The sequence below is a fragment of the Amia ocellicauda genome, chromosome 13 (genome assembly GCF_036373705.1).
Source record: "Amia ocellicauda isolate fAmiCal2 chromosome 13, fAmiCal2.hap1, whole genome shotgun sequence".
Classification (NCBI taxonomy): domain Eukaryota; kingdom Metazoa; phylum Chordata; class Actinopteri; order Amiiformes; family Amiidae; genus Amia; species Amia ocellicauda.
In genome coordinates this window covers 15940663-15967643 of record NC_089862.1, presented here as the reverse complement: position 1 = coordinate 15967643, position 26981 = coordinate 15940663, and the positions used below count along the sequence as shown (strand labels likewise).

Here is a 26981-nt window from a genome sequence, read left to right as displayed (position 1 = left end):
TATAACAATAATAATAACAATAATATGACAATAATATGACCTCCAAAGACAATTTCAGTGCAGGAGGTGCCTTCAGAATTATCTTTCTGGGGCAAGGAAATACCTAAAATACCTTAAATTTAAGCCTTCAAGTTTCTTTAAGAAGTGTTAGCCTATTTGTTTAGGCTACTTGCTATTGTTTTTTTAACCAAGTCCTGTTAAAAATCGTTGATCATGATCTGGACTGGGTTTTTTTAAATAGAAGTGTATCTATGGTATTAGGTGTTGAAGCAGTAGGGTTGACATTTCCCCATTGAAGTGGTTTATCTGTAGATTCTAAGAACCCAGTCAGTGGTTAGCTGTTTATTTTTATAAGCGTCTCACTTTACTGTAGGATTATCATCTTGATTTAAAGGGGAAGTTAAGATATAAACCTTTCCTATATTAAATGCATCTCAATAGTTGTTAATTAAAAGTAACTTTAAAATTGTATTTCAACAGATACCAGAGTAGATAGTGTTGTTTAATAATATCATAAGCATAACCTACAATAATGATTACTGTTGTTGGTTTGGTTATTGCCTTCCAGTGAACCTAACATAAAAAACACATACTTCATTATAAAGACACAGGAAACTGTCAGAAACATAGGCCTATATAGAATGACTGTTCTTTTCTGTATCTATTTTGACAAACTTTTTCAAAATACTGTACCTTTACAGTTCAGAATTGCATGTGTATAGATAATATACAAAAATATAGGAAGTATCTCTTGCATGATCAGCATAAGGAATTCTTAATTCACCCAGGCAAATATGAAATCTGTATTTAAATGTTAAAATGTTACAACACAACACATACAACAGTCTCATCAGCCCCAGAGTATACAAGATAATAAGTAACCAAATAACACTGAAGGACACAAGCGGGAAGTGTTTCTCAATTATTATTTTTTTTATCCTCTTCATTCGTTTAATTGATTGATTTATTTTGTTGTATTTACGATTACTCACCTGCAGAAATAAATCGTCCTCTTTTCTTTAAACTAACAGGGCCTTACAGATACTTTCCTTATTTGCTATGAATCATTAACAGATTATAATTATTTCAAATTATTTTTTTGAGTTAAGATTGTGGAGCAGGAAATGACTAATGAAGCTTCTAACTTTAATGAATCTTTTTTTTTTTTTGGTTGTTCATCTTGCCTTAATACTTTCTGTACATTTTTTAAATATTTATTTTTAATAGAATATCCCCTAATTCTGCCTGAATTTCAGCCCACCTGCTCCCAGAGGAACACTACCAATTTCACAGATGCAGATTAAACCAACCAAATACCCACTTCCAAATAAATTGTTCAAATACATATTCTGAATTATGGGTGCTTAAGTATGAACACTAGCTTCTTTTCATCTGCTGTTGCTCTTTGTTCTTTTGTTGGTGTACTAATAAAACCTCCCCTTTGTGTTGGATCCCAATGTCTTCAGCCATTACAGGCCTATTTCAAATCTATGTTTTTAAAATTGAAGCATGAGAAATTGTTTTGGTGAACATCACTATCTACGTATAAGCCATTTCAACCTGACTTCCACCAGTTCTGAGCACATACCATGTAATTAATTATCTACTACTTATTGTGTTACTGAAATGAAATGTGTTTTTGTCATTATGCTATGAACATATCACTTCAGTGTGTTACATTCTTGACTTGTAATGTATTCCAATGTACTTAATGTATTGAGCTTCTTGTATTCCAAAATTTGCATGGCCTGTTCAATGGAGATACACGTTTAGTTACCAATAACCTGCAGTACCCTATACCCTGAGGTCAAGAATTAGTTTCTGCGTTATTCAGTCATCTTGGCCACGGGATACTGTGGGTGTTGGAGGGGAGGGAAGGAAGTAAAAGGGATAATACTGAGAAAAACAGATAAAAATATTATTCAACAGAACTTCCTTTTCCTTTATTGCACCCCTAGTACTAACACTAAAAGTGAAATGTCAATATGCGTATGTTGTGCAACATTTCTGTTGAAAGTGCCCAAAATTGCAGTTTTATTTTGTGAGTAAGGTTGTGAACCCAAATGATTTAGTTTGAGTGCTCTAGGCCTCGATTTGTAATGGGTTCATGAGTTGAGCCGGTTGTTTTACCTGATAGTATAGCATTTCACACCTTTCTCTGCTATTGAAAGAATGGTTTCAAAGCCAATGGCATGTTACACGAAGACCTGTGAAAGCTGCAAATTATAGATGGTTTTGGCATGAAGTTGACATTGGAGTTTACCATCTTGAGCTATTTTTTTGTGTTTTCCTATGGCAGCAGCACTTCCACAAAATAAATGTTTACAACTAACAGATTATAGTTAACATTACTGCTGGTGGAGTCTTAGTTCCAAACAACTGAGGAATGGGATACAGGCAAAATAAAGTTGAACATATGTTTTAATCTAGTTGTGATGTTTGGTAGTTACACACTGTGGTATTCATTTTAAATTTCATTTAATTGGTTATATTGGCACAAATGTTTCACTCCTAAAAGCCATGATACGAAGTAATCCAATAAATCAACTACCCCTATATGCTAAAAAGGTTAATTAATTAGATAAATGTTATTTCAGCCCAGGATCTGCACATTTACATAATTTTGCATACAATAAAATGCACTGGAGTATAAGATACTTCCAAACAGGGCTGAAAATTAAGGTCGCCTGCTTGCCTCTGATGAGTAATTGGAAGGCAGGGCGAGTGACACATATGAATTACTAGCCCACCTGGCAAGCAGCATTTTCTCAATAAAAACATTAAATTATGTGATCAATCTACTGTAAGCTCTCCACATCTGTCCTCGCGCTGCATCTGGCAGCAAAATCAACATGAGAGTTATTAAATCAAGTCGCCCTGCTAAGAAATAAATAATAATAATAATAGCCAGTTGGCTAGTGCCAAAAATCCTTAAGTTCCAGCCCCACTTACAAATATTTCTACATTTAAAAATGAGCAACAATGTTAATGTATAATTGATTTAAACTTACATGTCATAAAACAATTTTGAACTCTGAGGGTCACTTTTTTTTTTTTTAATACTTCAAATGTCATTAAACCTTTGTAGCTCTTAATATGTAATGCATCTCAGACAGTTTTGGCCATTTATTTAATATTTCTTGTGTATTACTTGTATGCTATTCTTGAATGCATATGTATAACTGAAGAGGATTAGTGCTTTGTTAAGTAGCCTACTTAAGCTGAAGGAACAATAAACAGGACTTGGAATGTTTAATTTCAAGATTATTATTATTTTAAATGTTTTAATTTAACAGTTATTATACAGCCTAAAAGTGAAATTAGATGTCTGTGCTGTGACACTGAATTTAGATTTCTCTATCTGGCCTCAGTTCAAGTACTATTGGCAAAGCAATCTTAAACTTGTTCAGCTGCTTTTACAAAGTGTTATTTAGGAGGAATTTCAACACCAGTCAACACAAGACCCACTGATGACATTAAAATAACCTGTGTTCCTATGTTTAGCACTATTGCCAGATCATCATTTGTATTTGTTTTTGTTCCAGATTTAGTCATAAGTTTTTTGGCCACACAATCCATTAATGCTTCAAAATCTATCCACTGAATATTACCACTAGGTGTCAGCATTGGCAGAAAGTATTTGTAACATATAGTCTACTTGCTGAAGTATATTATGCATACACTGAGTTGTAGATATAAAACTGCATTGAACTTTTACCCATAAATTAAGATTTAATGAGTTCGTCAGAAATATAATGTTTGCATTACTAAACACTTTCAACTTTTAAGTAATATTCTGAATGTAAGCAACGCACATGGAATAAAACCTTTCATCCTGTAAATTAGCATTGTTTTAAAAATAATACGTCCTCTTAGACCACAAAGATCAATTATTTTACATCATCAGGAATAAATTAAGCTTTCTAGCCATTATATATTTACAAATTAAATAGCTGTCTAAAACATTTAAACAAATTACCTGAAACCATTTGAAGTAAAAACAATCAATATTGTCTTCTTTGTCTTGCTTGAATACTTATTTTTAAGTACTGTTGCTGACATGATAACTGTTGAATAATAGAAACCAGGCATCAGTTGGTTTTCATTATCCTAAAGACAACACATATTTAGTTTGTCAGTCCTAAAGTGATTACCAGCAAGCTGGATAGTGATAATTCATTTATTATATATATATATATATATATATATATATATATATATATATATATATATATACACACATACACATACATACATATACACCGATCTGCCATAGCATTATGACCACTGACAGGTGAAGTGAATAACACTGATAATCTCGTTATCATGGCACCTGTCAGTGGGTGGGATATATTAGGCAGCAAGTGAACATTTTGTCCTCAAATTTGATGTGTTAGAAGCAGGAAAAATGGGCAAGCGTAAGGATCTGAGCGACTTTGACAAGGGCCAAATTTTGATGGCTAGACGACTGGGTCAGAGCATCTCCAAAACTGCAGCTCTTGTGGGGTGTTCCCGGTCTGCAGTGGTCAGTACCTATCAAAAGTGGTCCAAGGAAGGAAAAGCGGTGAACCGGCCACAGGGTCATGGGTGGCCAAGGCTCATTGATGCACGTGGGGAGCGAAGGCTGGCCCGTGTGGTCCGATCCAACAGTCGAGCTACTGTAGCTCAAATTGCTGAAAAAGTGAATGCTGGTTCTGATAGAAAGGTGTCAGAACACACAGTGCATCGCAGTTTGTTGCGTATGGGGCTGCGTAGCCGCAGACCAGTCGGGGTGCCCATGCTGACCCCTGTCCACTGCCGAAAGCGACTACAATGGGCACGTGAGCATCAGAACTGCACCACGGAGCAATGGAAGAAGGTGGCCTGGTCTGATGAATCACGAGTTCAAGGTGTTGACTTGGCCTCCAAATTCCCCAGATCACAATCCAATCAAGCATCTGTGGGATGTGCTGGACAAACAAGTCTGATCCATGGAGGTCCCACCTCGCAACTTACAGGACTTAAAGGATCTGCTGCTAACGTCTTGGTGCCACATACCACAGCACACCTTCAGAGGTCTAGTGGAGTCCATGCCTCGACGGCTCAGGGCTGATTTTGCGGCTGTTTTTGCGGGCTGTTACGGCTGATCGCTGTGTGTGTGTGTATATGTATATATATATATGTATATATATGTGTGTGTGTGTGTGTGTATATATATATATATATATATATATATATATATATATATATATATATATATATATATATATATATAATTTTTTTTTTACTTAAGGTTAGGGCTGTGCGATATGACGATAGAAAAACGTCTATCGTTTCATATTATGCTCTATCGTGTATATCGCAAATCCCACTCTTTACGGCAATATTTGTGGTCATTAGGACGCTTTGTGTTCTTCCCGGTTCTTCCACACGTGTCGGATGCGGCAAGAAATGTGCTATACCATTTTACAGCGCATGTGTTGCGTGATTACTATTACTTGTGTTATTGTTATGTGATAGTAAATCATACTGTGTATATGTATGATATATATATACCATAACAACATAACACACATAGTAATCACAATACTAGCGTAATTTGTTGCATTCTGCATATATTTACCATGACAGCCTGCATGTGGTATTTGTTAGTTTTGCATATTTAATGATTAACAAAATACTTGTAGTTTGAATGGCTTTGTTCTTATTTTGTAGCTTGATTTGATAAAAACAAGAAATATCGAGATCTATATTGTGTATCGCTAAACTTATAAAAATACCGAGATATAATTTTTAAGTCATATCGCCCAGCCCTACTTGAGGTATTGTACAGTCCTCTTTTTGAATAATGGCACTTTACCTACCAACATACCTGCTTTTATCAAATTTGTGTACAGTAGCGACATCAAATATTTGGAATAAACAAACAAAAAAGCCCCCACATGCCCAGGACTTAAACCACTTGAGCAATAAAGCTGAAACACTTATTTTTAAAGTGAGAAAAAATGTGTTAGCATCAGGAAATTCAAGCAGAAGCAAAAATGAATGAGTTGTGCCTTGTGATACCGGAAGGCATGCTGGCCACATGTGTATTCATTTGTGTTTTTTAGGCTTAATGTCGGAAGAATAGGAATATTGAGAGAAAAGCATGATGTATTTCGCCATGTTTCGTGCTGATCAGTAAGTTATTTGATGAGTAAGCAATTCTTTGAAGTATTTTTGTATTTGTATTGCAAACTTTTTTGAATTTATATTTTTCTTAATTTAGCATTTGATTTGAAATGTGTAGCCTACTATTTCATTTCTATGCAAGAAGAGAATACATTATTTGTTTAAATACTTAGTATAGTATAAATGCATTACAGTGTGTATATATTATAGTTTAAATGGAAAAATGCTTTTGGTTTTGTACTCATTGGTTAATACCTGTGACACCCATTGTCTTTTACATAATCAGCGATTTACATGTTGAATAAAAATAAATGTCATTATCATATCCAAAAAAGTGCTCATGGGTTGAAGGACAGGTTATTGATCTTGGTGTCCTAAATGTGAGGTATATTGGTTCATATTTTTTATTCTACAAACCAATCAATCAAATTTTATTTGGTATAGTGCCCATCTCAAAATTGCCACAGAGAGCTTCACAGATTACAACAACAATACAAGATTGTGATTAATTCAATTAGGCATGGAGGAGAGAAGCAAAAATTCCTATTGAATGACAGACTGTTATAGGAGAAAATAAATCTCCAGAGACCAAGCAATCTCAAATGTTTCTGTTTTCCAAGCCTAACTACCTAAAAGCTAATTTAGGTATTGTATAATTCAATCTCCTTGCTTTGTTATATTTGCTGGAATTCCATCATGCAATTCGGCAGGTTGATTTAATATATGTTAAATAATAATGCAATTCAGTATGTTTATTATCAGTATCTAGTACTCCTTCTAAAGCATACATGAAGAAAAGGTAAGCTCTCTTCACTTGTAGTATTTAGTAAATGCATAGAATCATTTGAGGTTTCTAGTGGCTTAAAGGACAACTATTGTGGTTTCTCATGGGTTGTTAGAAGTGTATAAGTAAACTATCCCTGATATTCCTATTAGCAACATTTAACACTTAAATCTTAACCCTCAACAAAAATGGCAGCTCTCAAAAAGCTGTAGGAGTCCTGCTTTAAAGTTTTAAGATGTGTAATTTCATCACTGATGAATAGTGAAACCGAGAGGGGAAACCTACAGGAGCATGGGATTGTTTACCCTGTGGCAACCCAGTTAATCATTTTGTTCAGAGAAATGATAGCATTAACATATTGCTCCTTAATAATAATAATAATGATAATAATACTACTAATAATAATAGAATAGTGAAATATGTTATTCTCATTTTGTATCTTAAAAAGGTATCTTACTCAAGTTTTTTTTTTTGTTTTTTTTTCCCCAAATACAAAAAGTGCCATCTGTTTCGGCAAAACACCAGTCATTACAATGTAGAATAATCTTTTCAAACTGTAACATTAAGCTTCACACCCTTACATGGGGTGCGAAAAGCAGGCTTTATTCATTCTGCACAGAATCTGCGGAAACTGAGGATTCATGGGCTTAACCCTCAGACTACTCACAGCGATCATTCGCGCCAGGTCTAGAGCGCTCTCGCACAAATCACAGAGCTTAGTATAGCACCGCAAATTACTTAATTTTACATTATATAAGGATCATATGAAACCTATATATCACGAGAAACGTAAGACTGACGATTTTCACTCTTTCTATAATTCAATATTTTTTTGTAATCAATATAGAAATGTGCATTAGCAAAGAAACCTAAATTATACAGACACCATTTTTATTCTCAAAATGAACCCAGCTCATAAACACTTACAAAAATCATATATAGTCCCCAGAATGTTCTTTTTAAAATACCAGAAAAACACAGATGTTCAAGAGATATCAGTTTTACAAGGAGTGCACCTGTCTAGAAACTCGTCAGAATTACACGGCAAAACAACAAAAACAAAACGAATCGGTCAGTCGGACTGTGCTGTGTGTTGAATAAATATAAAAGCATCTTCAAATCTACAGATTATTATTGTTGTTATTACTACCAGTAATATGTAGGCTAATAATAATAAAAAATGTACATTGCTTACTTTGCATTGATTGTAAACGCATGTATCAGACTCGGTGCAGATGTGTTATTTCTCCTCTGCTCAGAAATCGTCCGGTCGGGTTTGCCGTGTTAAATACATCTCGGACTATCACTTCTGTGATTTTCTTAATCTTAGCAGATTTCTTTTGTATCAATTATGTAATATGTGTTGAAAAGGGGATTCTGACTTTTAAATTGACCAGATGAAATAAACTAGATACGACTTAATCTGTACCTTCACCCCCTCGCATTTACATTCTTGCGATATATTTCTGCCTCCCCCTCTTCCAAATCGCTGTCATAACTGTCTACAATACTAATCAATGTGCACAATACTAAAAAGTTAGTTTAATTTAGTTGCATCGGTCTTAGAAACAGTAAAATGTTCAAAACATCCCCCATTTGACTCCTTTAACCTTAAAGGCACCAACATATTTCGCCCCTTAAAAGCGCCAAAGGGGGTATTTTTTCACCCCAATAAGAAATTATATAAAAATGACCCTTTCTTTCAAATAGTAACACTTTCTTTTTTAAACCTTTTGTAACACAAGTAAATCATTTGAATTCCACACAATAAACATATATTTGAACATTTTCACACATTCATAGCCAAATTTGTTGTTTTAAAGTTTTTGTATGTTTTGGACTTTTTTTTCCTTCCATTTAAACTTGTCATGAACATTTTTCTGATGTAAACACGGGTAAAGCACACTACTTGTGTCATGCTGTTGACAGCCATGGCATAGTGTTGAACCCTCTCATCTGTCTCAGACCACAGGGTGTTGATGGACTCATGGTTGCTTTTGCTCATGCCTGCAAGTAGCAGAAGACCGATTGCAGCTTTGTATTCTATTTAATCCACTGGCCTCCATTCTGCAGGTGTACAGTTGTACCCATATTTTGAACATCTCATTCCAAAATCACGGACATTAATATAGAGTTTGTCCCCCTTTTGCTGCTATAACAGCCTCCCCTCTTCTGGGAAGGCTTTCCACTAGATGTTGGAACATTGCTGCAGGGTTTTGCTTCCATTCAGCCACAAGAGCATTAGTGAGGTTGGGCACTGATGTTGGGCGATCAGGCCTGCCTTGCCGTCTGTGTTTCAATTCATCCCAAAGGTGTTTGATGGGGCTGAGGTTAGGGCTTTGTGCAGGCTATTCATGTTCTTCCACACCAATCTCAACAAACCATTTCTGTATGGACCTCGCTATCTGCACGGGGGCATTGTAATGCTGAAACAAGAAAGGGCTTCCCCAAACTTCCCCAAATTTGTCTAGAATGCCATTGTATGCTGTAGTGTTAAGATGTACCTTCAGTGGAACTAGGGGCCTAGCCCGAACCATGAAAAACAGACCCAGACCAGTATTCTCCTGACATTCGCCACACCCAGATTCATCCATCAGACTGCCAGATGGTGAATCACTGCAGAGAATGTGTTTCCAGTACTACAGGGTCCAATGGCGGTGAGCTTTACATCACTCCAGCTGATGCTTGACATTGCGCATGGTGATCTTAGGCTTGTGTGCTGCTACTAGGCTATGGAAAACCATTTAATGGAGCTCTCAATGAACAGTTCATATGCTGACGTTGCTTACAGAGGCAGTTTGGTACTTAGTAGTGATTGTTGCAACAATGCGCACTTCAAAACTCGGACATCCCATTCTGTGAACTTGTGTAGCCTACAACTTCCCGGCTGAACTGTTGTTGGTCCTAGATGTTTCCACTGCACAATAAGAGCACTAACAGTTGACCGGGGCAGCTCTAACAGGGCAGAAAATTGGAAAGGTCATATCCTATCTATGATGGTGCCATGTTGAAAGTCATTGAGCTCTTAAGTATGGCCCATTCTACCGGCAGTGTTTGTCTAAGGAGATTGCATGACTATGTGCTTGATTTTATACACCTGTCAGCAATTGTTGTTGCTGAAATAGCTGAATCCTTTAATTAGAAGGGGTGTCCACATACTTTTTGGCCATGTAGTATATACCAAGTGTCCTAAACCAAGATGAGAATCTTTCATATGCAAAAACCTTTATGATAGCCCAAAGCATTTTTTGTTCTCCACATTTACACAAAAATCATAGCAAATGGTGTTTTGTTTTGTTTTTTGTTGGTAACTAGTTGCTTGACAAGGTCCTAAAATTTCAGAAAGATTGATAAAAAGGGTTTCAGATTTGAATTTTTTTTTACCTGTGGGGTTTAAAATAACCCCAAAAGTGCTCATATAGTGAGCATTTTCAGTGCATGCTGTAATCATTGGAGGGCATTAAGAAGTATTCCATCTAAATTCAATGAGACAGTAAGTGAGTGGGTTTTATTTATATAGCTACTGAATTGAATAGTACTTTATCTGTTATTATTTTTAGCACAGCTTATGATAAATTGTGACTATAGGTAGTGATTTATAACAAAACTTGTTGATCACAATTTATTCAATCATATTCTGTCCATGATGAATTGTCGCTGATGATTAAAGCTTGTGATTAAATGTGTGGGAAACCCATATGCTCATATGAAAAACATAGCACAATTATAGGATAAAATGCTTCTAGTTTTTCTTTATGTGCTACAGTATATTTATAGTAGAACCAACAAAAAATCCAATCAATGTTGGCAGCACACGTGTGGTATCACAGTCATTTGTGAAACTTTATCTTGACCCATATCCAGTTGAAAGAAGTAGACTATATAGCTCAATGACGTGAACCATCAGGCTTCATTCTATATACCTTTCTGTGATGTGAAGCTGGCTTGTGTTTCAGCTGCTTGAAACAGTCCAGAATAATTATAGATTTACCTTCTTACTTTGGGAACTAAATAGATTTTCTTTAAATCTTCCAGACAATCTCCAGCCGTACATATTTAATTATCTTCGGGCTGAAAACTTCTATTTTGGGTTATAAGATGTAGATTACATTTTTTTTTGTATTTGTCTTTGCAAATCATTGCTGGTCTTGCATATTAAAATGTAATAATATAATGTAACTTCATCTTTCTTGAGCAGCCTTTATTTGAAATCTCTATACCTCTCTGATGCTACAATATGTATGCTTTGCATATCTGATTCTTATTTCTTTTCTTATTAGACAAATATGCTCTTTTGAACATGTTTTTCAATAAATTATACAAATTTAATACTGCGCTATACCTAAAATCCTTATTCGATACTATAAACGCTTCGATACTAGAATTTTTGTTACCTTCTGTCAAATGCCTCACATTGTAAAGATTGGAGAATCAAGTAGGGCTGTGCTGGTGACAGATGTTTGGTACCGATATACTGTTGAAGAATTCACCACGGTGATCAGTATTACCATGGGGGGCGGGGCATGCAGGGGCGTGGCTTTGTTCCGCTGTTCTGAAGTAGGACTCTTGTTTTATTGTTCAGTCTAACAGAAGAACTATTTACTACACAAATACAAAATAAATGTAATATTAATCAATACACAGCACAAACAGAATAAAATAAAGATTTAAAAGAACTATGTGCAAATTACATTGCCAATTGTTTTCTTAAGTGTTTTGAGTTAAAATCCACACTTTAAAAGCAGCATTTGAAGTAGACTTTTTAGATTCAAATACATATTTTAAAGAACTATATGTAAATTAATTTGTTTCACTATTCATTTTAAAAACAATGTATAAATGGAGCCTAAGGTATCTGCCAATTTGTTATGCTCTTTTCATCACAAGTTTGTAATCACAAACGATAAGGTCACTGACAAAAGATTGTCATCACCAAGTTTTCTTTTGGAAATCACTAGGTAAGCAATGCTAAAAACATATAGGGCTATAATAAATCATAAATAACAAATTCAGTATGTATTCACACACAAATTACATAAATAAAACCTCAATAGACTATTAATAAATCATAAATAACATACAGTAAGTATTCAGTTCAGTAGCCACATAAAACCTGATCACTACTAGTTTAAATTTAGATTGACTACTTCTTAATGTCCTATGATTCCAAAACAGCCTTTAATTAAACCTTACAGTTACCCACTGCAGTTGTAGTCTGATCAACACTTTAATCTCAGCCCTTTTTATTGATAACCAAGAAAACAACTAAAAAGAAGAAAAAAAAAAAAAAGCTGGTGTGGACGATACATTATTTTTCACCACGGTGAGGGTGTGACACTGCAATGAGGTGGTATACCGTTTACCAGCACAGCCCTAGAATCAAGTAAGTGTAGTAAGACTCTGAATCAGTGAGTATGTTTTTTTTTTTTTTTTTTTCAGTTTTTCCTCTTCGTACTATTATTAATATTGCAGACATTCAGTGTACAATATATCTACAAGCATAAGTGTAAATTTGAATATAATAATAACTATGCTTATATGTATTTAAATGATCACTGTAAAAAATACAAACGGACATGTTTTGACAATAACAGTACTACGATGGTTCAACGATGGACTAATGCTTTGCCAGTCTGAAAAAGCTCAAACATACCGGTAAAACAAGTGCAAGCAAGAGAGGGGTCATGTTCGTGTGGCGCAGATGTCGGTAGTTTTGTACAGATCTGTACAGATCTGTACAAATCGCATCGATCCCATTTGGTAGAGCAGTGCAGATATGCACAGAACTGCAGAAATCTGTGCTACGCAAACATGACCAAAGATACACAGATACCTCTGCAGGGGCAGAGTGTAATTCAGCACTTGCACAAAGCAAAACAAAGACACAAAACACACACAGATATAAAAACTGAGCTTCTGAAATTAGGTCTTTGTTTATACCCAATAAAATGTAACAAAACAATCTGTCCACTACAAAGAATTTCCAAAATGTAATTTGGATTGGTCAGGGGGCTGAAGGACTGACAGTTTTCAGAAATGCTTCAGCTTGTGTGTCTTAGGAAGTAAGCTAAAAAGTATTTCTTTTTGTCCGGGGTACAGACATGTTGAAGGTTGTATTTCATATTAAATTATTATAATGTGTAATTCCTTGAAAAATACAATGCTGCTGTTTCTTTTTAAATCAATTTACCTGCTTATGAGAGAAATATTATATTGTTATAATTGTGGTGTTGTATTTTTATAGTTAGGTTTAGCTACCCAGTCAGTGGCATTGGTTTGATTTCAGATTTAGGGGGGAATGTGTCTCCTACACCTATGGAGCTAGGGCTAGGTGATATGGCCAAAGTACAGTATCACGGTATTTTTCACATTTTTGACGTTATGATGGTATTTATTAATTATTAATACTGTTCGTAAAGCAAAAATAATAGGACACAACTGACATTGAATTACGTTTCTCTGTTCTGTGTCAGTTGTCTAGAAACCAAATCATGTCCACACTATCAATGACGCACCTTTCTTCAGGACAGATTCACTTGGGTCACTTTGCTGTGAAGTTTCACCCACACTGCTCTCCTCCATCTCGTCTTCGTTCATTGTGCATTGATCACGTTTGTTTGTTTATGTCAACACGCAATACACATGGAATTTATTTTTGATATTTGGCTGAGGCAGCATTCATTCCAGAACAAGGGTCGTGCTGAGAAGCGCAGCTCTGCACAGAGATTCAGAGGTGCCCATTCTTTGAGCGTTTCTGCTTGACGCCACTATGCCCCACCCACAGAAATCTGCGCAGAATCGCACAGCCCAGCACAGCTCTGAGAAGATGCTGTGGGAGGTGAGGTGTGGCTGGGAGACAAAAGATCATGCAGAAATCAAGAGGGACGTGTTAAGCTGTATGGAAACTACTGCTGCCCCCTTGTTAGCAGAGGCAATTTGTCAACTTTCATTACACAATGAAATGAATTAAAATAATAAATTAAGTCATCCAATTACATCGAATTCTGCAGGGTTTGTGAAGAAAGCTGGTCGCGTTCTTGTAGCGCAGATTTGCACATTTGGTACATTTTGCACCGATCCCATTGGATATATTGCAGATCTGCGGAAATGTATGTTACACGAACACTATTGGCGTTTATTTGATCAGATGTGTCTCAGGTCAGACAGCGCAGTCTCAAGCAGCCGGCGCAGCAAATTGTGGGATACACGAACCCAATCAAGTTTTTGGTAGCTGAATGCTATGACTGAATGACACGGTAATTAGTAAATTATTCAATTTAGCATAGAAAACTTTAAATACCGATATGAAGGTATAGTAAAAGTCCATATAGCCCTATATGGAGCCAGGCATGCATTATTGGGGCGGACAATGTAACATTCTCACAACATTGGGGGTGGGCGCGTCCCCCTGTCCTCCCCCAACTAAACCTACGGCTCGCTTATCAGCATATTGTTCAGTGTTTGGCCGATACCTTTTTTTTTTTTTTTTTTTTTTGTGGTGCTATTGTTGTGGTATCGAGTATTATGTTGCTAAACCTGGTATCGGTATCAAGTCAGAATTCTGGTATCATAACAACACTATCTACTGTCAAACATACTAATATGCCAAAGTCTCTGCTGTCTGATTCATTACATCTCCTTGGTCCTTTTATCTTATTGCCAGCTCTAAGCCTGAAGCATTCATTTGACAAAATCCAGTAATAACACGTGTTTTTTTTTCTTTTAAATTTATAGGAAGTTTGGGGAGCGACCTCAGCCACAACGCCTAACAAGGTAAGGATTTGGGATTTCTAGAAATCTCATCAATTATTAATAGTATCTCTCTTTTTTGTAAGAAGAGAGGAATATAAAGCAGAATTAGGTGGAATCAGAAGGCAAAATTGTAACATTTGTAAAGCCTCATAGTTATGTGATCTAGGAGGAATATTTGCTTGGTACGAATCTGATGTACAATATGTTTTATTACCTGGGACCCGGCAATGCTTCTGGAAGGTTTTGTTGAGCAATAGAGAGAGGTCACATTCTCCTGGTGGAGCCCAAGTGGCCGCAGAAACCTTGGTTTCTATCAAATGTTTAGCAGACTGTCTAGCTTGTTTGGGGTTCAGTGAGAGAGTCATGGACAATTCATCCAGGGCAACCTACATTGGCCTAGTTACAAACTGAATCACCCCCCAGTGCTGCCCTATGGTCTTTTGGAAGACCTGGAGTTGGCCAACACCTCTCCGTCAGGGAACAGCCTATGCAATGGTGTTCCTAGTGGGAGGGCTGACCAGACAGATGTTGAAATGTAGTTCTTGAGGGTTTGGTAAACCTGTTTTTAAAAGAGGCATGTTTAAGTGAAAGCTCTTAGAATACTACTGAGAAAAAGTACAGTAATTTAGGGCATTTTAGTTAATAATGATGGGTAAGCAGGAGAGAGCTAGAGAAGTTAATTGATTTTAGGTATAGTTAATGAAAGGACTATGTGTACAGTATGCTCCTTGATAGCAGGAACACAACTGGTGTCCATGTTAAATGTTTTAACACAAATAAAGATAATGAGACAAACTTTGATTTTATGGAACAAATTGCCACTGATCTTTACAATTCTAAATAGGATGCATATGTCTTCAATGTCACGCTTTTGGGTCTGGATAGTTTTCAGTGCATGAGAATTTTTTTTTCCCCTTTTCTCTCTCCTTCACTACTGGAACTCGAAAGGTCATGGTTACGTTTCTGACTATATAAATTATGCTTCTGGCTTTAATTAAATGATATTTTAGCAGCCAGATTTAAAATTCTTCAAAGCCAGACTGCTGTGACCTACATTACAAAACATATTTATACATGTATAATGGAGGGAGGTTTTTGTAGTAAATTTAAATTCTGGCATAATATAAGCAAATGTATGCATGTACTCATTAAACATTATAGTTAGCAATGTTTCAGGTCATTGTTATGTAGAGTTATAAACATCTAAGTGTCCATAGGGAAGTCAATGGGTATAATTAAAAACACTTATTTTTATACCATTCTATTGGTACAAATGGGAAATTATATATCCACTGTGTATAAATGTCAGTAGATTTATATAAAAATACATAATGTATTTCTGCAGTGTATGAATACAAAATGTTTGATTATCTGTGTTCAAAGCCATTACAAGACTTGAAGGCAATGCAAAATCTAGAAAACTATGGCTGAGCTCTAATGATGCTTTCCTTGTTGTAGTGGCTTGTATATGAGTTGACTACTGGAATATCTAAGGCATGCATACAACACTTAAGTTGTAGTGTGATCTCTCCTGAAGAAACTTTCTCTCTCTCTAGAGGTCTAAGGAAATTATTGACCTGTTTACCATATTTTCCCTCTTTCCAAAGTAAATTAACAAAATTGTCACTGACTAACTTCATGAAGATCACTGCATCATTTGCAACGGAAATGTCTGGAGTTTGTCCTGGTCACAGTACCAAGACTGCTTTTCTTAGTCTTTAATGATCTCCAGATGCTTAGAGACTATGCCGTGCTGTCTGGTCTTGTTTGGTTAAATTGCTCTGCAACAGTTGGTTTTATATATGATATAATCGTTAAGTTCTGCAATCTTATGTCAGTCTTTCTGGGAAAGCATTATACTGGTGTACTTTCTACTTGTCTCCTTGTCAACACTGTGTCTTAGGAGGTAAGCTAAATTATTAATTAGGTGATGTATACTTTTCGGCCCCTTCCTGATTAGTCATGTCATATCTCTTGCTGAAACTATCAGAAAGTAAAGAATATGGTTTTAACATTAACAAAATAATTATAATGCACACATATGTAATTTAAATAAATGCAGTTTAATTTGACAAAATATTTATTTCATTTTAGCATATTTAAAATCACTATTACCATGCAGGTTTGGATAAAGTAAATCTTTCAAATTAATATATTTAAACTGGGCAAATGTTATTCTCACTTTAAAGCAAAAATGATAGTAGGCCTCAATTTAAATCATTAAAATGAATATCCAGTTTATCAATTTTTTTTATACTACAGTCTGAAATGCTGCAGGCTAAATAGAGTTAAAAAAAAAAAATGAATTTACATTTCTTGGGTGATTTCTTTAGATTATTTCCTAAATAAGCTCAGATGCAACCAATTGCCTTCAGACAATATTCACACAATATGTTAATGTAGAGTCTATGTGTGTGTAATAAAAGTGGTTCACATGATTTCAGATAAATTAATCTGTCTCTGTCCCACAGTTGGGTAGTGCATTCAAAGCAAAGATATTACCATGAAGACCAAGGAGCTTATAGGGGATACAATTGTGGAAAGGCATAGATCAAGGGAGGGTGTTTAAAAATACTTCAAATACATTGAACATCCCTTGGAGAAAAGTCATGTCAATCATTAAGAAGAGCAAGGTATACAGCAGAACCCAAAATCTGAACAGATCATTCTCCCAAACTGAACAGCTGGACATGAAGAGCATTAGTCAGAGAAGCCACAAATGCCCCTCTTCCACTGGCATATCCGAGCCGTGCCGGAACAGAGCCATGCCGAGCTGGCCTGGCACGGCTCCGGTGTGTATCCACTGCAATACCCGAGCGAATGACGTCAGACGCTGTGAATGTCGACAGTTGCGTGCCTGATGCTGAAAGATAGTTGGGTTTTTCAGATGACAACAATGCCGGAGCTTGGGAGTGTGGTTTGTCTTTTTATTTTTACCTAAATGAAAAACGGCTGGCCCAGCTACCAAACTATAATAGTGAACCTGCAAAGACATAAATTGACAAAAAAATGTGAAAGACTGTAACAGTTCTATTTGTTAGCCTATAGTATTGTTTAGGTAGACATTGAACCCTGATATTATGGAGTATTTCAGCACGCACTGAAACAGTCAGTTTATATAATAATTATGTATAAATATATCAATCTATATATAACATTGTGAACATAAATATTAGCTTTTAACGGGAGAGTCTACACTTAATGTAGAACATGCTTAACATGTACAGTAAGCCATAAAATGTAACCATTATATCCAGACTTCACAAATTACAAGACTGATACCATCCAGGCTGATAAACCAAAGATTTATGTTTAAAGTGATATAAAAAGCATAAGTATCTTGTGTAGCCAGGCTTTGTGGTTCAACGCGCTTATGTGGTTTACAATTTTGGGCTTAACGTGAAGTTTATTGATTGTTCAGTCAAATTGGTTTTTGACAATAATAATAATAATTATCTTGTAAGTACAATAAACCATATAACATGGATTATATGCAGGACTTCACGTCATTATTAGATTGTTAATTTTAGTTAACTGTCTCCATCTTTTGATGTTGTAAAATAAAATGCAGGTCGAATTTCGTTAAAACAAAAATCTCACAATAAGGAAACTATATAAATATGTCCAAGTCCCAGCCCGTTGTCAATAGTAATGCGTATTCTTTAGATATGATGACATTTCAGTACAACGAAATATTCTGTTCTTCCCTCTTAGGTACAAATAATTGTTTGGATAATCCATTACAAACTTGTCTAACGAACGATGCGCCGACTATGAAAAGAGCAGAGACAAGCTTCTTGGAGGGAGAGGGAGAGAGAGAGAACCTCACAATTTACAATTTGTGAGAAATCTAGTTGGTGGTAACAATTTAAGTGGGGGGAAGGGAAGGCTCTACATTTTCTAAGCTTACTTATTTCAAAAGCTGTGTTGCAACATTCAAGTGTTTGGATTTATTTGTGTTACCATGGTTTAATTCGTAATTAAAAATCTATCAGCATTTACAGTTATAAATAAATAAGCGTATGCATCGTTAGAGGCGAGAGAACGAGTTTATAAAGTTTTCGGATGTTGGATGTTAAAGACCTAATTTAAGTTATAGATGAAGAAGGGCTATCGCTCAAAACGGTAACACATTAATTAATTTAAACTCATTGTGTTGATCAATCCTACAATTATTTTACTAGTATATAAATAGCAGTAGTTGTTTAAGTATTTGTGGTGTATTATTTGTAATGTATTTAGACCTAGTAATTGGGTAGGCTGACACTACGTGAAGATGAGTTCAGTGAACTCCTCCCCCAGCATGGCTTGACCCGGGGCCAGCCCTAGGTAAGGAGCAGGGCCGAAAATTCATGGCCTGGTTCTGGGTCGACTCGACAAAATTGCCAGTAGGTAACCACTGTAAGTCAGTTTTGTCACTGGCCTCTTGTACCCCTTTTCCACTGGCATATGTGAACCGTGCTGGAATCAGGCTGGCACGCCTCGGTATGGTTTGCGTATGCCAGTAGAAAAGGGTTACAAGAGGCCAGTGACAAATCTGACCTATAGTGATTCCATATGCTGAGATGGGAGTAGCTCTCTATGTATCTCCACAAATCTGGCCTGTATTGAAGAGTGGCAAGAAGAAAGCTATAAAGCGTTATAGTTGTCAGGGTAGAAGGTCAAATTGGATTGCTTTAGAATGCTTAAAATTACCGCATAGCTTTAAAAACACGGACAAGGGGTCAAAGCACTGAAAAATACCGTACAGTCCGGATAAATACCAGCTGGGTAAAAACCCTCTACACATGACGGAGCATTGGAGATGGGGGGGACGGAATTGAAATGTGTATGTATGTATATAGATGTGTGTATGTGTATATGTATGTAATATCGAATACTTTTGTGTATGTCCAATCACTTATATCTGAACAATTGACTAACAATCTATTGGATTAGAATGGAGAGTATCGCAAAAGACCAACAGCAGTTATAGAATGCATTCTGTATTAAAACGTATGAAGTCTGACCCTTATGTAGAGGTCATGCTTAGTTCAGTCATTGATTGTAATAATAATTTCCAACAACCCGAGATCTAGTTGATACTTATTCCCGTATTTATAAGTTTGGGTATGTTAGCAATTGCCTTTGTTTTGGTTTTGCTCAGTAGACACTACACCTTTTAAAAAGTGTAAAACTTAATTTCACCCCTTTGACATTTTTTCCTGTAAAAACACTTTGTGTTGTTAGTTTGTAGTTTTACTGTGAAATTACATAAGAACATAAAAACATTTACAAACGAGAGGAGGCCATTCAACCCATCGTGCTCGTTTGGTGTCCATTAATAACCAAGTGATCCAAGGATCCTATCCAGTCTATTTTTGAATGTTCCCAAATTTTCAGCTTCAACCACATCGCTGGGGAGTTTATTCCAGATTGTGACGACTCTCTGTGTGAAGAAGTGTCTCCTGTTTTCCGTTTTGAATGCCTTGAAGCCCAATTTCCATTTGTGTCCCCGGGTCTGTGTGTCCCTGCTGATCTGGAAAAGCTCCTCTGGTTTGATGTGGTCGATGTCCTTCATGATGTTGAAGACTTGAATCAAGTCCCCACGTAGTCTCCTCTGTTCCAGGGTGAAAAGGTTCAGTTCCTCAGTCTCTCAGTAGGACATTCCCTTCAGACCTGGAATAAGTCTGGTTGCTCTCCTCTGAACTGCCTCTCGAGCAGCAATATCTTTCTTGAAGTGTGAAGCCCAGAACTGTACACAGTATTCAGATCCACAACTGAATATTATGTAAGTCCCTGTATGTAAGTTTGTGCTGCCGAGATTATATCTGCTGAGCCACCTATTTTAGTATCATCTGCAAATTTGACAAGTTTGCCAACTATCCCAGAGTCCAGATCATTAATATAGATTAGAAACGGCAAAGGTTCGAGTACTGATCCCTGTGGAACTCCACTAACAACCTCACTCCAGTTAGAAGCGACTCCTCTAATCGACACCCTTTGTTTCCTAGACATCAACCAGTTCATAATCCATCTACTTACATTACCCTGAATGCCTACAGCTTCCAATTTGAGGATCAGTGTTTGGTGTGGAACCTATAAAAAGCTTTTTGAAAATCTAAGTATATCATATCATATGCTTTCACATGATCCACAGCTGCAGTTGCATGTTCAAAAATTTCTAATAAATTAGTAAGACATGATCTGCCTTGTCTACCCATGTTCACTATCTCCAAGAATATGGTTTTCATTAAGATGCTCCTCTATTTTCTAATAATTTTTAAGTAATAAGTAATGCAGGTGAGACTGATTGGTCTGTAATTTCCTGGCTCAGTTTTGTCCCCTTTCTTGTGGATTGGTATGACATTTGCTGTCTTCCAGTCAGTTGGCACATCCCCTGTTCTAAGTGTCATTTGGAATATTTGAGTTAGCAGCCTATACATAATGTCCCTCATTTCTTTAAGTACTGTTGGAAATATACCATCTGGCCCAGGTGATTTGTTTGTTTTTAATTCTGCTAGTCCCTTTAGTACCTCCTCCTCATTTATCCTGATCTCTCTTAGGGTCTGACTGAACTGGTTGTTAACCTGTGGCATGTTTTCTGTTTTTTTCTTTTTTTAAAACCTCTGTGAAATACTCATTTAGAACATTTGCCACATCTTGTTCATTTTCCAAGATACTTCCATATTTGCCCTTTAGCGGTTTCACTTCCTTTTCATTTTATTGCATACTTCTATTAAACCATTTTGGCCAATGTTTTTTGGTCCTCAATTTGCTAAGTTTTGGTACAAATTTCTCATATTAGCATATTCTTAAAATATAACCAACTGAATCTGTATCTAGTGTGCTCCAGTCTACCTCATACCTTCAAGGTTTGCTTTTCTAAAATTGTAGACCATTGTTTTAGACTTGGTGCTTGTTTTTTTTAAAGTATGCCTCAAAGCTAACCATATTGTGATCACAGTTTGCCATTGGTTCTCTAACTAGTGTCCCTCTGACTCTTATCTTGGTCATTTGAAAAGATCAAGTGAATGCATGCACTCTCCCTGGTTGGTTCCCTGACAAATTGAGTTAGAAAGCAGTCATTTACCATCTCAAACATTTCTATTTCTGCTTCTGTAGTCCCAACTGGGCTTTCCCAGTCTGTTTGGGAAATTGAAATCCCCCATTATAACAGCCACATCCTTGCTACATGCAGTCCTGATTACACTGTACAATGCAACATCTTTCTGAATATCTGAGATGGATGGCCTGTAACCAGTGGATAAAATTAACTTTTTTTGGCCACTATCCACTGTGTCTGGTAGAAGAAAAAACTTAAACACACTAACACATGAGAACGGGTGTTATATGGTGACACAATATTGCTCTACCATACTCTTCATATTGTGGTTTGCCAAATCAACTAACATACCAACACTACAACGTCAACAAATTAATTAATATTTTGAAACATACCGACAAATACTCTATCAGAAACTAAAAGTTGAGTTCCTGTACACTTGTTGGCTACCCGCCAAAGTGGCTGGTAAAACTGACAGATTTACACGCCACTGGCTAAATCTACCCACATGTTGTGGGTGTTAATTTTATTCCCTGCCTGTAACACACTCCTACAACTAATTCTCCAGATCTTTAATTCAAAACTTTAACCCACAAAGATTCTGTTTCATTACTAGGATCTAATTTGAGATCTTCTGCCTCAGTGTCATTTCTGACGTATAATGCTACCCCACCCCCTCTTCGATTTTGCCTGTCTCTCCTAAACTGTATCCTTTCAACTTGTATCGATCCCCATCATTTTCTGTAAGCCCTGTTTCCGTCACTCTTACAACATCATCATCACATGCCAGCACTGTGGCTTCTAAGTCTAACATCTTGTTCCTTGTACTCCTGTCATTGAGGTACAAACACTTCAGGACTTTCCTCCTAGCAGTGTCTCTTGGTTTTCTTTCCTTAGTGAAACATCTCCCATTGTCAGAGCTCCCTGCCCCCTGGTCCCTAGTTTAAAATTTAGTATTAAAGTACAGAAGTTATTTACTAGTTTTTAAGTTATTAACTTTGGTTTACTAGTAGAATTTGGGCTCAGAAGGTTGGGGATGTTTTATGACAAATTACTTTTTTGTAAAATTTGACTCATTGTACAATTAAGCAGTTGGGTGCGGGGGTTATCTGCTGGTAATAATGTGAAGCGAGTGGCGTGGCCCTGCTCATACACAAGATATCTGTGGGGGGTCCTACACAACCAAGACATCACTGATAAAGACGCTTTAACAGATGTACTTAGCAGATGTCTGTCTGGTACATCTCTGATTGCTTTGTTTTATTCAGATTAACGATCCCTTCTCTTTTTTGACTGCTCAGCGAAGTGACAATAGTTTCAGTTATGTTGTACAGAATATTGTGGGCATTATTTATAAATTGTTGAGTGTCCCTGCTGCAGAGAATGTTGTATTTGGACTAAACTTTAACCGGATGGTATGCTGAGCACCAGTAATTAGATCTGTCAGACAATTGTGAGACTCTAAATAATGGTCTCACAGCATGCATTTGGATCTTTAAGAAGTAAAATCTTGTGAATTTAATTTTATTTAACCACACCTAATATACATTCTTCAGTCCTCCCTTCATGTTTATAGGGAAAATCCCCCTCTGTCTGCATAAAACATGACTGGATATTCTTCCTCTCGGTTTGAAACATCATGTTAATGTTGCCAGTCATGCAGGCTGGTGATTTCCCCAGGCCTTCCAGTGACCAGTATCTCTTTGAATCATCAGTACATTTCAAATCCTCTTTACATTCCATTTCATTTTCTTAACCCCTTCTCCATCTCCTGCTGTTTGGTTGAATCAATAAACTCCACTTGTTTTGCCTAGTCTGTTCAAGACAATCTTCTTAATAATGCTCAAACCCTTGCATTAGAGGACATCTTGCTTAGTGCTTGTTAGTGCTGATGCAACAGTACAACAGTGGGCTTACCCCAGCTCTTTGCAGAGTTCCCTACTTCCTGGGTCATCATTGTACAAGGCCCCTTTTCCATCTGGGCCTTGCTGGGGCTTCCAAGGGCCAATTTGGTGGAGCTTAAAATGCCCAAACTGCTTTTCCACTCGAGTGGGAGTCATGTGACATAAATCACACTTAGCACACAGGTGGTCTTGCTCTTGAAATTGCAGATCCAATCCAAAATATTTGGGCTTTTGTCCTAACCTGTATATCATAGAATTTTGGCTACTCTAAGATTAATTTATTTTCCCCAATTTAAACATTTCTTGGTTTAAATTGGGATGCAGGACTGGTATAATCATGCATTAGCTGATTTGTTTGAATGTTGTGGTTCCAAAAATCACAGAAACCTGAATTACACTCAAAATTGTAGGATATTAAATTATAACCGCATGTAGAAAACTGTCATGGTTGAGTTTTAGGTTCATGAAAGTGTAGAGAAATAATTTGGTGATGTTATCATTCAAGAAACACCAATTTTATGATGCTGCTGGTTAGGAACAGGAGCAATTTAAGTTACAGTTCAAAGTTTAAAATGCAGCTTCACTTAAGCATGTTTTACACTCGGTACAGTAAATGAAACGCCAATGCACAATGCTGTTGTCAAATGTAAGGTATACAAACACTATTGCATCACTGAAATATCTATGGACATGTTCTTGTTTACTTGATTACACAGAAACAGTGTCTGATATAATGGGTCATGTTGAAAAGTATCCATGCAGAAATGAGGAAATGTTTTGCAACAACTTAACTTTTTATTTCACAGTAGGCTATAATTTTGTGGTTGCGTTGCCAAGCTTTTGTTCAAGTAGAAATGTGCCGTTACAAAAAGCATGTTATCGTAAGAAGATTTTCCCTTTATCGTGTGTTTACCTGAGCACTGTCGCACATGTGTGGTACAATACATACAATCCTTGAGAATGTGATTTAAGTAATTGGTATTATGCTTTGATCATAACCAGAATGCTAGAACCATCACAATGATTAGCTTTTGCAGACATATGTGCATATTGGTACTTCAACTAATGATATGAGGGTACATAGTTTAAATGATTAATTCCCCCATTTTCTGATTTTCTTTATTTAAATGCATGGTAAGAATATTCTTCTGTGATCCAATGCATTTTGATTACATTTAAAGCAAGTTAAGAGGTGACAAACACTCATGAAGTGACGGACATAAGGATACAGCAGGCAGATGTCATTCTGCAATACCCAGAAAGACATTTCTTATATTCCTTGTTTATCTTTATGCACATCATATGTTTTGTATTGTGAATGTTAATCTTTGTTTGTTTGTTTGTTTTTTTAGAGAAGCAATGCGAAATTACCTAAAGGAGCGAGGTGATCAAACTGTACTAATTCTACATGCAAAAGTTGCACAGAAATCTTACGGAAATGAAAAAAGGTAAATATTTGTTTGGGGTCTATAATGTTTTCCAAATGTCTTGAGGTTTCCCCTTTTCCTCATGCAATACATTACATCTATAAGATAAAGCTGATGTATCTATATTGCTACAATTTAAAAAATAAAATCTAGTACTCTCTTCTTGCAAAGCTGGCATTTCACTTTTTTCTTTTGTATGTTTAATGGTGTTATTGGCAAATTCAAAGTAGGCTAAATTGATATTTTATGTTAAACACTAAAACATCTGAATATTAAAACCTATTTAAAGACATATTTGACATACCATTAACCTTTCAGACATTTTAATTTTGTTAAATATTTTAATTCTCCAGTGCAAGAGGGTTAATGTTGACATAAGCAGTGTCTTTAAATTAGCAATTACAAGAAAAAACATGTTTTAGAAGATGCAAGAGGAATAAAATGAAACAATATGGTAAATTAAGCTTCTTCAGTTTTCTGTTCCCCTAGGGCACCGTTAGAAATTAGTATTCTCCTTATGTTGCTTCCAGGTAAAAAAAATTAAAATAAAAAAAAATCAATCAATAATAGCTCATGACATTTATGTAAATGTCTTATTTATGTAATTTTTATTGTAATGTGAAATATATCCAGGTACTCTTCCCACTTCTTGGTGTGTTTGTTTTGACTGCTTCTCGTGTTCTAAGCAATCATGCTAAGAGAAATATTCTTCGGTTTAATTAAAGAAAGGAGATATCTAATGCAGACCGACAAGCCAAGGGAACTGCCTCCACTGTATATCTGTACTTTCACCTTCCATTAAAATCACCTTAAATGTGTTTAATTGATCTCGGGGAGCCATGTGTTCAGTAGCATTGCAACTGTCAAAGTATAGGGTCTGTGGAATTGCAAGGCATTCAGGGAGAGCAGGAACTGATCATGACTGTGAGATTACTGGCTGCTCATTTAATAACATACACACAATAATACTTGCAGTAGGCCTTTGAGAGTGAAGATCTTAAACCGAAACATCTTTAAGTAATTTTTACTTCCCGTTTTCTGCAGTGTTTATATTATTTCCCCAGTATAATCCCTTGGAGATACTAAAATGCCTAGACTTGTAACAATGGACAGTGAAATTAATTAGTACTTTACGTAACAAAGAAATACTGAAATAACTAAACTATCTAGTTTTTAATACCTTTATTCAGAATACATGGTAGTTATTAAACTGGTTTGAATTTAGTCACCCAACAGCTCAGGACATCTTTTAGAATGGAACACATTAGAAAGGAAGCATAGGATCATTTGTCATTGACCTAAAACACTTTTTTTTTCCCCATGTGCTCTGTCTTTTTTAGGATGTGAAAGTAGACAAATGTCAAACGTAGTGGTATTAGCTGTTGCCGTTTCCCCTTAAGATTTAAAGTTTCACTACTTACACCATTTTAACCGATTATGTAGCAAACATGTAAATTCTGTAAGAAGTACAGTACAAAGAGCCCTGTACTACCAATTGATGTAGACCAGGGTTCTCCAAACCTGGTCCTGGAAAGCCCAAATCCAATTAATCTTATAGATCACCCTAAATCACCAATTTGAGAGTTGTTAATCAATTAAGCAAGCCAACCAAGGGAATTCTTTCCTCAGGAGGCTGCAGGTATTCAGATAATTGCTCCAATAGTTTCTAAAGGACTGAATTTACCACACCACCTGCATCATTGATCAGAATGAAATACTTGTTGTTGTTTATAAAGTGGTGATACATGGAAGAGTATGAAATCCTGGAAGGGGCTCTCCAGGACCAGGGTTGGACACCCCTGATGTAGACATTACCTGATTAAACAGAGCATCAGGGAACATACTTCTAGGTGAAAGCATCTTCACAAGCAGATGCATACAAATCTGGATCATTCGATATGTTAATGTCTAGACATCTC

The 26981-nt window shown here is 36.2% G+C and overlaps 1 protein-coding gene across 1 annotated transcript in view; it reads left to right on the top strand.

The window, feature by feature from the left end:
• rbpjb (recombination signal binding protein for immunoglobulin kappa J region b) overlaps nt 1-26981 on the top strand; it is a 66172-nt gene that overhangs the window by 26428 nt on the left and 12763 nt on the right. The window contains exons 2-3 of the mRNA XM_066719989.1: nt 14669-14707; nt 24988-25083. Of these exons, the coding sequence (XP_066576086.1) occupies nt 14669-14707; nt 24988-25083 (135 nt within the window). The remainder of the gene's footprint in view (nt 1-14668; nt 14708-24987; nt 25084-26981) is intronic.